Source organism: Pseudorasbora parva, chromosome 2 (assembly GCF_024679245.1).
Source record: "Pseudorasbora parva isolate DD20220531a chromosome 2, ASM2467924v1, whole genome shotgun sequence".
NCBI classification, from domain to species: domain Eukaryota; kingdom Metazoa; phylum Chordata; class Actinopteri; order Cypriniformes; family Gobionidae; genus Pseudorasbora; species Pseudorasbora parva.
The window spans coordinates 33,504,323-33,518,212 of NC_090173.1; the positions used below are offsets into that span (position 1 = coordinate 33,504,323).

At 38.2% G+C, this 13,890-nt stretch overlaps 1 protein-coding gene across 5 annotated transcripts in view; it reads right to left on the bottom strand.

Annotated features, from left to right (window-relative positions):
• Nucleotides 1-200: 200 nt before the first annotated feature.
• Nucleotides 201-13,890, bottom strand: part of sgsm3 (small G protein signaling modulator 3) — a 30,499-nt gene continuing 16,809 nt past the window's right edge. For 2 of the 5 annotated variants that reach the window (XM_067417334.1, XM_067417338.1), the window contains exons 2-21: nucleotides 12,680-12,751; nucleotides 12,493-12,578; nucleotides 12,264-12,327; nucleotides 11,357-11,568; nucleotides 10,910-11,017; nucleotides 10,027-10,170; nucleotides 9,730-9,925; nucleotides 7,301-7,446; nucleotides 6,927-7,160; nucleotides 6,637-6,819; nucleotides 5,590-5,745; nucleotides 5,450-5,504; nucleotides 5,299-5,348; nucleotides 5,060-5,212; nucleotides 4,832-4,902; nucleotides 4,703-4,751; nucleotides 4,526-4,611; nucleotides 3,956-4,078; nucleotides 3,468-3,528; nucleotides 201-1,246 (exon numbers count right to left, since the gene is read on the bottom strand). In XM_067417334.1, coding sequence (XP_067273435.1) covers nucleotides 1,163-1,246; nucleotides 3,468-3,528; nucleotides 3,956-4,078; nucleotides 4,526-4,611; nucleotides 4,703-4,751; nucleotides 4,832-4,902; nucleotides 5,060-5,212; nucleotides 5,299-5,348; nucleotides 5,450-5,504; nucleotides 5,590-5,745; nucleotides 6,637-6,819; nucleotides 6,927-7,160; nucleotides 7,301-7,446; nucleotides 9,730-9,925; nucleotides 10,027-10,170; nucleotides 10,910-11,017; nucleotides 11,357-11,568; nucleotides 12,264-12,327; nucleotides 12,493-12,578; nucleotides 12,680-12,686 — 2,268 coding nt within the window. In that variant the 5' untranslated portion in view covers nucleotides 12,687-12,751 and the 3' untranslated portion in view covers nucleotides 201-1,162. Of the gene's footprint in view, nucleotides 1,247-3,289; nucleotides 3,362-3,467; nucleotides 3,529-3,955; nucleotides 4,079-4,525; nucleotides 4,612-4,702; nucleotides 4,752-4,831; nucleotides 4,903-5,059; nucleotides 5,213-5,298; nucleotides 5,349-5,449; nucleotides 5,505-5,589; nucleotides 5,746-6,636; nucleotides 6,820-6,926; nucleotides 7,161-7,300; nucleotides 7,447-9,729; nucleotides 9,926-10,026; nucleotides 10,171-10,909; nucleotides 11,018-11,356; nucleotides 11,569-12,263; nucleotides 12,328-12,492; nucleotides 12,582-12,679; nucleotides 12,752-13,890 lie in introns of all 5 variants that reach the window. The other 3 variants (XM_067417315.1, XM_067417324.1, XM_067417347.1) reach the window with 2 other exon arrangements.

Sequence of the window (13,890 nt, forward strand, 5' to 3'; positions counted from 1 at the left end):
TGTGAAATTAAAGCTGAAGCAGGGAACCCTCATATTCATCATTGTGTAATGTTTTATATTAAACCTGTTTAATATTTCCATTTCATGCTAACAGTTATCCTAAATGTTTCTATCAAATCCCTGCCCATCATTTTTTGTGTTCAATACATTTCACTTGGTTGTGTAACAGAAAATAAATGACTGAAAACCATTAAAGGAAGTAGATTTTGCCCAAAAAGACAAGTATTCTTACAGATATAGATTTTTATTTGCGTATACATCAGTGATCGTGGATATGATCTAAAGCCCTGTGAGTTGGTCATGCTAAACCATTACAGACTAATTTTTGGTTCAAAACAATTTTTTATCAGTTAGAAGAACTACAAAATGGACCCTTTTCCTTTAACTTACTGTAAAATGTAACTGACAGACTCAAGAGTGATCCATTATGACTTGGATCTAGACTAATGCAGCACTAGACCATCATTTTCACATCTAAAAATTAAAGCTAAATACCTTAACTCTTCATACTTTACATGGTTTAGAAGAAATACCAAGATATGTAATACAAGGTGAATTCATTGTCACACCAACAATGAGCCAGTGATGTCCTTCATGGCCCAATAAAGGGCGATTCATTCAAATGTATAGTGCTGCAGTCAGAACTACACAAGCGAGATCTGACTAAAGTAAATGAGTCTCCATCACCTGCCATCATTAGTTTTCTGTAGATGTAATATGTTACAGATGTGGGGTTGTAAACCGTTATTTTGGAAACCAAGTGTAATTATGAAAATGTTTGACTAAATGTGGCTTATTGCCTGATTGTACATTCCTGATATCCACAAAACTGAAACGTGCTCATTTAGACAGTGGTTTAGCTTCTCAGAACAATTCTTCAGGAGCCAAGTGTCCTTGTACTCAAATGGGGCAATTTTTATTTTGCTTGCAGGCAGATCACACTGGCCCTTTCTGTAGTTTGCTCCTGTGTGTGGCAAAGGACCCTTTGTACAGATAGACTCGTAAAAGTCACAAAAAGTGAAACTATCTCAGCCACAAACACATCAGCCATGTGACAAAATTGTACATGAAATGAACATGAGTTTCACGTGTGATCCCTGTTTTTCTGCAGATGGAGAGTGATTTGGCCTATGTGTGCAGCTCACAGGATGTGTGTGATGCTTTAGCCGTCAATGTCCCAGCTGAAGAGGTGATGTTTCACTAACATATCCTGAACTCCTTCCTTCAGAGGCCTCTGCTCCTTCTCCTGAAAACAAAAAAGAGTGGTGTAAAGTGAGCCGTTCGGTAACGTGTCTTCACAACTGCGCTGCACTGATGAAACGGCTGTTTGTTGTCTTAATGGCTGAATTAATTTAAACAAATGGCTGTGCTCCGTATTTCCGCTGATTTTCACGACTAAATCACTATAATTAAAGATGGCACTCTATCAGAGCTTGAAAGCTCGAGTCAACTAAAGGACAACTAAAGCTAATGGACAGAGAGCGGAATTTGCTCTTCGAGCTAACATTAGCGCTAATGGTCTTGTGTTTCAAAAGAATGTGCTCACTGTGGAAATCTGAACTCCAGGTAATGCCTCTCAATGCTATTACAGACGACAGCAAAGATCTCCATCCCGACTGAAAAGAGGATTTTCATGAGCATTTATAAGTCACAATCACAATATCAACCTGTGCAATACCAGTAAATTCCCACACTGAAGGTAACAGCAACTAGACACTGGAAGTCTGTCAGAACACCAAGACAATCCACCCTTAAAGCCCGTTCACACATTTCCTATCTCAAATGAATTGTTCAATTGTTCGGATGCAAAAAATAATTAGATTCATCCAATGAGGTTGCATTATGTTATTATAATGTTATACACTACCGTTCAAAATTTTGTGACCAGTAAGAAATAATTTAAAGAAATTACTTTTTTTTCAGCAAGGATACATTAAATTGATCAAAAGTGACAATAAAAGACATTTATAATGGTATAAATGCTTTCCATTTCAAATCAATTCATCAGCAAACCCTAAAGAGCCAGAGACCCTGAATGCATCAGGATTTTCACCAAAATATAAAATCAGCAAACTTACAACCTTGTTAACCGCTTAAACTCCGTGGACCCTGTACAGGGTCTGGAATGACATCGTCATGTATATACTTTCCATTTTAAATGTCTGTGGAGGAGCTCTGACCTCATATGTGGTACTATTTGAAAGCTCACCATTTGAAGTCTCTACTTTCTGGAAATATGCATCACTTTGGCATTTGTTTTAGACAAAGTAAAGTATTTACACTAAATTACTCTGGTGCCATTTCCGCCTGGCCAAACCAAATTGAAAAGCTTCCCATACACACATACAGTGGTCTAAGTGGTTCAAAATGTTGGTGTCATTTTACAAGAAACCCTTTAAAGTTACATAAAAGACTGCTAAATTGTTTAAATTCAATTCTAAGTCCTCCCTTCAGACCCATTAGAATAAATCTGTCATACAACATGACACAGTCAAACTTCTTTTTTCCACTATTTTCTAGAATTTAGTGGAAACAGCCCAAACTGTCTGCAGGGTCCTAGAGCACACAGGGCCTGAGTTACACACTTTCAAAAATGAAAAAAGCGCCAAATTTTTTGGGGGGTTATTACAGCTTAGACAAACATATACTTATGACTTATAACAGTGTTTTATGTAACTTCAAATGGTTTCCTGTAAAATTACATTTTGAACCTAGACCACTGTATATGTGTATGGGAAGCTTTTCAATTTGGGTAGGCCAAATCCAGGCGGGAAAAAAAATGGTCTTGGAGTTTAAGAAGATATTAAGAAAGCGTTTCTTGAGCATCCTCATATTAGACTGATTTCTGAAGGATCATCACAGGAATAAATTACATTATAAAATATAAGAGAGACTCTCAAAAAAACTAACTCTATAATTTCCCTTTCGTTTAAAATAAAGCACTAGAAATTAATTAAATAAATCAGCATTAGATTATTTGTGAATAGTTCTGGTGCTAAATGTTTGCCGTTTAACAGCATGACTTGGTGAAAGCAGGCCTTTATCTTTACAAGCACATATCTGAACCGAAATTTAGAGGAGAGGAGTATTTGTTTTAGAGTTGAATTAGCATTCAACACAAAAGCTGCTAAACTGGTTCATAGAGGTTTAGTTCACAGAGGTTTATATAGAGTCACTATGTTAACAGCAGTGAACAGGAGAGAAGGACACAAAAAGCTCTACAGCTACTAAGCTACTACTACCACCACTTGCTTCGGCAGCTAGTTATCAAGCTAGTTACCCACATTACCTAGAGGTCCCAACTAAAGAGGTGATGTTGGACCAAGACATCCACCACTTCTGATTTGAGCACGGGAGACTTCTGGAATGGCAGACAAACACGTGTTACCCTGTGTGTCTTTGTGTGTGTGTGGGAGGACATGTGAGACGCTGAGCGAATGTGAGTGAAGGAAGTGTTGATATCGCACCTCTTTTTTGGTAGGCAGCTCACAGTCTTGGGAGAGACTGAAGGCAAATTTTGAGAGAACCCTGAAAGAAGCACATACAAACTCGTGTCAGTAATACACTCAAAATACTCCAAAAACAACAGTTATCACCGTCATCTCTAGACCAATGAATTTCTATGACCCTAGCAGCAATGATTAGAGATCATTCGGGAAAGAATCATTCAAACCAATTTGTGAAATGGCTCGAAAAACATTTGCTCAATTTAAATTATTATGGCTTTGAATAAAATATAATGTTTAACTATAATAATAATATTTTAGAGCAGAAATAAAACATTTGAGTAACAAGAGAATGAATTTTAAAATTGTATTCTATGACTAGTCTTGAAAATTACAAAAACACAAACATATTGTAACATTTCTAATTTAACTGTTATGATTTGGTTTCCTCTTTGTACTGAATCATTTGTAACCTCAATTTCAGCCGATCAGCAGAGACTCTCACTTACCTGAGTTCACACTTTATCTGAACCCAGCCAGGACTGCGCAGGAAAGACCAGGGATGGTACCATTTCTCCACAGCACTCATACTGGAACACAACACCTCCAGCCACAGGTGCAACACCTGCTCACTGACAACACACAAAACACACACACACACAGAGATGAAGAGAGTATATCATTTCACTCAAATTTTATCTGAATTCCAACAAGTGAGCCTAATAGAAAGACTCATTTATTTTGGGAGAGAAAGAGAAGTGTATTCACATGGCAGCACAGTGTGTGTCCTCCTGCCATCATTTGAGGGACAAAGGCTGAACCCTCTTTTTCCTTTATAAATGCTCTCTGTATTCATTTACTTGTTTTTTGTGCATTAATTGTGATATACTTATGTATAACATAGACACGCATATGTTTTTATACCCTTTTATTTATCCATGTTTGTATGTCTATTGCTTTGGCAATATATTGTGGTATTTCACATTCATGCCAATAAAACTAATTTGAATTTAATTAAAATTCTGTAAGCTTGTATTATGGGAAAAGAAAAGAGATAGCATAGCAGCAGGGTGACTTACTTTAAGCCCACACAGATGAGCGAGCGGAACTTGACGTCCATCTGAACGTGTGCAGTGTCATGACTCATGTTGACAGACTGCACTGCCTGAGATGACAGACAGAGCGAGCTCAATGCACAAGCAAATAAGCAGTACTCAACTGCTGATCATTGATAAGATTTCTATTGTAAAACTCACCCTGTACAGTAGCTCTTCAGGCGTGAGCACCTTCCCATCTTCATCTAACCTAAAGAGACAAGGATCCGTCGTCAACGTCCATTATGAGGATTTACAGAAAGTTAGATCTTATGTTATTGCGTGTCTCACCTGTAGGTCTTGCACAGCACCAGTCTGGAGTAGACTGAGTTGAAATCTCTCTCCACTTCTCTGCTGGCTGCCTGTGATCAACACAAACACACACAACTCTTTCACTCATTACTGGCATATATGCATCTACACTATACTTATACAGGAAACACAACCTGCTACAAAAGCACTATAAAAAGGAGAGATATTACAACGTTTCTCTCACAAAAGAGTTATGATGTCACGTACCTCCTCAATGAAAAGCCACGGGTGACAGGGGCCCCCAAGTATGGACGGCTTCTTCAGACCGTGCTGAAAGATGGCCTTGAGAGCAGGACACAACGAGCCTCTTACCAAGTCATTGACTGCCTCAGTTACGGTGTCATCTCCAGCCAGAGAGTACTGAACAACAACACAGATGTGCATGAAAAAATAAACCGCTTGAAGACCTATAATCTGGAGCAAAGACATTCTTTATTAATAATCACCTCTTTACTTCGTTCATCCAAGACTTCAACAAATTTGGCAGGAAACCAGCCTAAAGAGACACAATGGTTTTAGGATAGATTAATTGACATGTAGTTGGGAACATTTAATAAAATCAGATGTAATGCTTATTGTAAACTCATCTCAGCTCACCTCTCAGGCCGTTCAGCTCTCCCACCCAGCAGTGCTCATCTTTCTGTGAGATAATCTAAGAATAAACACAGAAATACAGAGAAGGTTCAAAGTAAGGCACCTGTTAACATGTTTAGATGACAGAAACAGCTGTTGCTTACTGTAATAATGTCATTCTTTCGAAAGCCCAGTTCATCATCGTCGTGCCGTTCAAAGTCCAGTAGGGCTTTGGCTCGCCGCCGCCGATTCTGAGACACGACCAGGAAGTTCTCATGATCCCTTTGATGACTCTCCATAGAATAGTCTGGAGTCAAATCCTAGAGACAGAGAAAGGCACACACACAAGAAATGTACAAAATGTTAAAAATGTTTAAAAAAATTAAAGGTATGGCCTATGATTAAAAATATTGCTAATAATATTAATTATTATTACAATAACTACAATAATTGTCATCATTAGTATAACCTCTTAAATTTTGCAGACCCTAAAGTAAATATTTTAAATTGTAAATGTCAGTGGAGGAGCTCTGACCTCTGTCTACTTTCTGGAGATATGCATCACTTTGGCATTTGTTTTACACTAAGTAACTTATTTACACTAAATTATGGGACCATTTCCGCCTGGATTTGCCCTACCCAAATTGAAAAGTTTCCCATACCCACATACAGTATTCTAAAAATAAAATGTTGGTGTCATTTTACAGGAAACCCTTTGAAGTTACATAAAACACTGCTAAAAGTGTTAAACATTAAAGTATACCATTATGTGAATAACATGTAATAGCAATTATAAGCAGTGTTAGGGAGTAACTAGTTACAAATATATATAGTACTGTGCAAAAGTCTTTGGCACATTAGTATTTTCACAGTAAGATCTGAAGAGACTTGTGTGAAATCATACTGTCTCTCATCTCTCGAGCTAAGTGTCTCGTCACACACCTATGACTTCATGATTATAATTTATTCAAAACTACAGCCTCTCCATGACTCACAGTGGTCTGTTTACAGGGAATGCATGTGTGCTGCTAATTTCTTGTTGCCTAGGCCTAACTTATGCAATTCAACAACAACTCAATGAGTCATCCGGTCGTCTCAGTTCAACAATACATGAGTCACAGTGTTGCTGTTTTAGTGCCAATGTTCTGTTTCTAATTGAATTCTTCCTGGTAGATTCATAAATGTGATTCATTTGACTGAGAGGCTCTTACAGTGCTGCAGTTGCGGGGGTCCAAGCAGTGAAAGTGCTCTGCAGTGTGACTGATGGCTTCTCTGAGTGCTGCCACCAGCTCTGTCTGTTTAATGTTTTTAGCCTTCAGCGCCTCCACCTCATCCTCGCCCCAGAGCAGCGAGCTCAGGGTAGATTTCCTGTGCAGGCTCTGTCTGCGAACCACCTGCACAATGATACACAACTATGAGTGAGACTTCTATCACATTTGTATATTGTTATAGGGGTGTGTCAAAATGTGTGCATCACAGATGATGGTTTTCACAATCTCACCTTGTTGAGGTTGGTGTGGAGAGAATGGGGGCTGCTGGAGTTTAGCTGGGCCTGCTCTGCCAGGATGTAGGCCAAATGCTTGTGTCTGTGAGCATCTAGGTTGTCCTGAGACAGAGATCCTGCCAGACGCACAGCCTCTCCAAGCACTATGGCCCCATCCTCTAGTTGACTGGGCAGATCTGACAGTGTGTTGAAGATGGACGCAGAGTTCTCAGACAATACCAGCTCTTCCTCCTTTAAAAAAATATATATATTGATTGTGCGCCAAATTAAACACTTATCATTGCTTTTTTTTAACATATGAAGGCTTAGTTAATAGAATGTTTTTTATGACAAAGTCATACAATAAAGCAAAACAACCACACATGGGCTACCTTGATCTTCAGCATGCCCAGTGTAACCTGGAAAAGCACCACTGAGCCCTCATAGAAGAGCAGGTCCCAGATTCGCAGCAGGATACGTATGTCCACCACACTGGCAAAGGCAGTGAGGAACCAGTGCAGCGTGATTAAAGAAAGTTCTGAGAGGGAAACCATGAACATTAGAATTTTTTTTTGTTCCAGCACATATATTTTTGGAGGAATAAATCTTTGGAACTCTGCAAAATGTAAAAAAAAGAAAAAAAAAGAAAAAAAAAAGAAGCAGCAACATTTATTAAATAATTTTCCAAAAAAGCTCGGACACTACAAATTGTGAATAAAAAAAGAATGCAATAATTTACAAATCTCATAAAATTATATTTTATTCACAATAGAATATAAATAACATATCAATTGTTGAAAGTGAGACATTTTGAAATGTCATGCCAAATATTGGTGCATTTTGGATTTCATGAGAGCTTCACATTCTAAAAAAGGGACAATTAGCAATAAGAGGCTGGAAAAGGCCGGACCAGTTTGCAACTTATTAGGTCAATTGGCAACATAATTGGGTATAAAAAGAGCCTCTCAGAGTGGCAGTGTCTCTCAGAAGTCAAGATGGGCAGAGGATCACCAATTCCTGCAATGCTACGGCAAAAATAGTGGAGCAATATCAGAAAGGAGTTTCTCAGAGAAACTGCAAAGAGTTTGAAGTTATCATCATCTACAGAGCATAATATCATCAAAAGATTCAGAGAATCTGGAACAATCTCTGTGCGTAAGGGGTCAAGGCCAGAAAACCATACTGGATGCCCATGATCTTCGGGGCATCATAAAGAGGAAGATGAGACAAAGAAGACCGTAGACACTTAAGCAACTAGAAACCTGTATTAGACAAGTATGGGACAACATTCCTATTCTTAAACTCGAGCAACTTGTCTCCTCAGACCTCTGCAAACTCTTATACAAAGAAAAAGGGATGCCACAGTGGTAAACTTAAAAACAGTGGTCAACTTATTTTTCCCTTAAAAATATACATTTTCTCAGTTTAGACATTTGATACGTAATCTTTTGTAGTCTGAATAAAATATTGAAATTTAAAACTTCCACATCATTGCATTCTGTTTGTCCCAACGTTTTTGGAATTGGGTTTGTAAATCAGGGTATCTGCAGACAAATAAAATTAATACCGTATGTCCCCACAGAACGAATAAAATCTCAATAAATTATACATTACGTATCTCAGAATCTTTTACTTAAATAAGCTGTTGCACATTCAATTGCAAAACAGGGTAACTGCTCAAGACCAGTTTTATTTAATATACACATTTATAATGAAAATGGTTTAAGTACTAATATATTAATACATACAAATTACAAGTTGACTTATATTATTAATACGATAACAATAAGGCAATAAAAAGTTTGTACCGATGCTCAAAAATCTATATATTGAATGTGTTAAATAATGTTCTTAGACTTTCATTCCTGTGAAGGGGCACCAAGAGAGAGGCCATAATAGTTGATGTTGAATTAAATGACAAATACAGCATATTTGTAACCAGACTACAAAAAAATATCTAGAAACAAAGATTCTATACACTATGTGGGACTTTTAATTATAAACAAGCCCAAAATACACCAGTTGCTGCTCATTCAAAAAGTGATTAAGAAGGGGAATAAATATGTATTTCTATACATATCTACAACATAAAAAAAGTAAACATTGTCATAAAAACAATTCATCAATTCAAATCTCAATTCATCAACAAAAGGTCTAAGCAATCACTTGGGATTAATGCACAGGATTCATTAAGTGTGAACTGCTGACACCATGAGTCTGTAGAATTTACAGCTCTTGCATTAATTACATTTAAATGATCGCCTTTTGAAGTTTAATAATCAAAGGCCGTATCACAATTCCTGCCCTCGAATTTAAGACCTCCTAAAGGTGCAGTAAGTGATTTCTGAGAAACGTTGAAATCAACACCCAAACAGTTTTGTGAATATTTGCTAGATGCCAGCCCTCTGTGTGTGTGTGTGGTGTGTGTGTGTGTGTGTGTGTTGAAAAAAGAAAATTATGTTGTGCCTGCAGCTGTATAAATAGGAGAAAAAAAATCTAAGTGGATCGGACTGACCACAACACACTTATAGCCAATCAGCAGCAACACTCATGATGGGGTTTTCCAGGATTAGAGGGAACCCTGTGGATGCCAAGGTTGCTTTGTTTCTGATGTGTGTTCATTATTTTGTGGGCAGAGCAACAAAAGGATGTTTATTTGTTTGGGTATCGATTTCAAATATCAACAGTGTTTCTCAGAAATAGCTTGCTGCACCTTTAAAATTATAATTAACACTTTTGTTATATCAATTAAGATATTTAAGACATATGAAATTTGAGACTTTTAAAGGACACTGTAAATGTGAGGCTTTGTGTGTCTTACCAATGTCATGCTCCTGTAGCAGCTGGTCGAGACGAGGCAGATACTGCACTATGAGCTGTCTGAGCACACGCTGGTCAGTTTGAACTCCCAGCAGAGTGGAGGAGAAGTATGAGGGAGGCAGTATTTCCTCTATCAGAGCACACATCATCCACAGAGCATCTTCCTCCTCTAAAAACAACAGCAGGCAGGACACCACCTGCATCAAAGACAAAACACATGCCACAGAGTCTGACACCCGATGACCCAAAAAGTTAGGCAGCAGAGAGACAAAGAGACTGTGTTAAGGTTGCTCCTCACCATGCCTGTGCCCTGACAGTAGCCGATGTCGGGATACAGCCACGCAAGCCCTTTTAGGACCCGCCTGAGCTTGGGCACCCCCACACTCGACAAAGTGCTGAAGCATGCATTAGTGGGCATGGTCCGCAAAAGATCCTTTTCTATCTGCAGCAGAGAGAGAACCGTAATAAAGGTGGTGTTGGAAGATGGTAAAACAATTCATGAATAAAATGCATATTGATGTTAGCAGAGACAAACCCCAAATGAAGATAATTAGTTATGTTTTTAAGCGCATATCTTATTTGAGATATTCAGATATATATTAGATTTTTTTTGCCACAGTGAATTTAAATAACAGAGCAATATGTAAGCTTACAATTTTTTTTAATTAAACATGCTTCATTATTCCGCAAGCTGAAGGAAAAGAGAAAATGCTTTTCCAATAAGCTTTTAACATAACTTCTCCTGTTTTTGTCGTTTGTATGTTAAGCTAAATTAATGATTGCAATGTTTTCTTTTAGAGCTGCTGTACTGCTGTAGAAGAAATGAACTTTGTTTCCATCATTGAATCATTTTTCTGTTAAAGCTCCTTTTGAACAATCTGTATTGTATAAAGCTCAATATAAATAATTAAGCTGACTTGACTTGAAATGTAAATGACTTGCACTACCCCAAGTTTTGTCTGCATGATGTTTTTTTGTTTCTATAGTCTTTCATGCTCACCAAGGCTGCATTTATTTTATCAATATTCAGAAAAACAGCAATCAATGATGTCGAAAACAGTTGTGCCACTTAGTTTAGATCGTCATACTTTTTTGGAGGATTCTTTGATGCATAGAAAGTTCAAAAGAACAACATTTGAAATACTTTAGTATATTTCAGATCTGTGGCAGAGATGACATACCTGTTTGGCTGCTGTAGTGTCATCATCAGAGCTGTTTTTGATGATTTCTCTGTAGGAAATTTCTGATGATCTCTTTTTCTGCAGGGCCCCTGATAAACGCATCCACAACTAAGGAAATAATAAAAAAAGAGACAATGGAGTACGAGACAGATAAACACACAAAGATTCAGCAGAGATGCGGCTGGAAGATCATAGATTCGAGACGCACAGCTGTTCTCATGGGAATCTCTAAAAATAGAAATACAGCATCAACAAGATATTACCAAGACATCATGTCCTATTTCAGTGAGATTAAGAATCCCTCAAGCATGAACATGGTTGCCATGGGAACATTACATCAGCAGATTAGCCGCCTGATGGTGTGTAACAATACAAAGAAAGCTTTAAATATGTTGTGAGGTCCAAAAAGCACATTCAGAGGTTGATGAACAGGCACTCAGTGCTGACCTGTGGTCTCATGCTGTGCGGAATGCCCCCCAGCACAAGGGACCGAAGGCGGTCTGAGTGGGCCAGTGTGGGGGAGATCTTGTCCCATGTCAGGTCTCCTACAGTGTTATTGTGGGTGAACTCCAGATGGGCTTGCCAGCGAAGTCTTTGCTGAGGGTCTTCTCTCTGAGGGGCTCCCTCACCACGCAGCCATTTTCGTGTCTCAACCCCATCTGAAACACACACAAAAAAAACAGCTTCAAACTCTTGTTAAAGAAGAGAAAACATAGTACGAGATGAAACATTTTCTTTAATATGGCTTGCCATTAAGCATTTCCTTTTTACACATCTTTTTAAACTTCATTACCTACTTCTCTAAACCACCTGTTCCAAAAAACACTTCTACAACAAAGATTTAATATTAAATTATTAGCAGCAATTATAAAAAGTGTTATTTAATACATATTATACTTCAACTTCACCATTCAAAAGTTTGGGGTTGGTAAGTTTTTTAAGTCTCTTATGCTCACCAAAGCATTTATTTGATAAAAAAATAAAGTTAACCCAAATATTGTGGAATTTTATTAGAATTTAAAATTATTTTTATTTTTTTAAATATATTTTCAAATGTATTTTTTTTTTTCCTGTAATGGCAAACCTGAATTTTCAGCATCATTACTCCAGTCTTCAGTGTCACATGACACTTCAGAAATCAAACTAATATGATGATTTGCTTCTCAAGGAATATTTATTATTATTATCAATGTTGAAAACAGTTGAGCTGATTAATATTTGAGAAAACCGGATAGACATTTTATAGGAATCTTTAATGAAATCCAAGCTTGTAAACCATAACAGACAAATGTAGACACGTGTTATGGTTGAGCCCTATTTCACTATTTATTAGTGTTGATGTACCCATACCAACCTTCACTATCAATCCGGAACCCAAATTCATCGTACTGCAGTTCTGCTTCCATACTGGGGTCTTTCTGCATAATCAGAACAATGTCTGTGAGAAATGAACCATCTCCCATGACAAAGAAGATCTTACAACAACAAATTACAATTTATCTGGCACTTTATCTGCATTGAGTATCAATGCAATATTAAAAAATGACCTTTAAAAAAAAAAGCACGAAATGTAAGGAAACTACCTGATAGTACTTTGCCAGGATATCCTGTGGCCACATGCTGGGTGTGAGGGCCGAAAAAGGCCCCCCCGGGGCTGGAGTGTAATTACCTGCTAAACCGAAAACTTTATGAGGGAATTTACTTTGTTTGACAATACATAATTACAACCATGCTTACATTTTATTTTGTGTATTCATTCTGTAAACTTACTTGACATGGTGTTTTTTTAGTGCGTGAAGAGAAGAGTACGACTAGAGCAGGTCAGGTTGACGTTCACAGTCCCTAGATAAGAGAGACCAACACATACCAAATGTGTAAATACATTCACATAAGATATAGTAAAGCCATTACCACACACATAGTCAATACTTAAGTGATAAATGCAATTCACAGCCTCTGGAAATAATCACCTTAAAATATGTGCTTTTTTTTTAAAGGGGGGGGTGAAATGCTGTTTCATGCATACTGAGCTTTTTACACTGTTAAAGACTTGGATTCCCATCCTAAACATAGACAAAGTTTCAAAAACTTTTTTGTGTCAAAAATACTCCTTCCGGTTTCTCACAAGTTTCGGATAATTTTTTTTCGAGTATGGGTCGGCTTGACGTTAATAGACCGGAAGTTCCTTGTATGGGCCGTACGGGCTCTTCTCCCGGTAGGGTGCGCGCGTGACTAGAGCGAGAGAGGAAATGCACGTCCATAAACACTCTCTCAGGTGCAGATCCAGTCGATCCAGGCGCCGCGCTCCACTTTATTCCTATGGGTGACGTCGAGCGACTTCAACGCTTCAGCACAGCATTCCGGGAAGGCAGCGCTGCATTTGAACCGATTTGAACGCAGAAATGACGGGAAGCTTCACAACATCGCTTCAGTTGCGTCGCAAAAGTGGATCTCCACCGTTCACTGCTGTCAGGACTTTACCAAATCATACCAAAGAAGTGTGTTTTTGATGGAGCGGTCCCAGCGATAAAGGTTCGGTTCTACTTTGGAAGCAGCCGGTGAGTAAAACTGCTTCAAATGCCTGTGCTGTTGGCTATCGTCACGTGAGTAAACATCAGTAAACGACACGATCGCGTGCTTCGTCATTCAAATGCGCTAACGGTTACTCCATTGCTGTTCTTTGTATAACGTTACACTAGTCTGACGTGCAAAACCGTTTTGCTTGCTACTGCTAAGGTTTAGTCGCATACAATAGTCCATAAACCGAATCATGTCCTCATAAACTGCGAGTAAAGACACACAAATGTTGACATGCCACTAAATACAGTACATACCACAGAGACGGACGTCCTGCTGCTGCGGTTTCTCCTGTTCAATTTATTTTCATATTCATCCTCCGAATGATTCTGGATCATTATCTGTATTAGCTGAGTTCGATAGCCATGAGTTTCTCCACGCTTGAGGACGTCACCGCTTTGTTC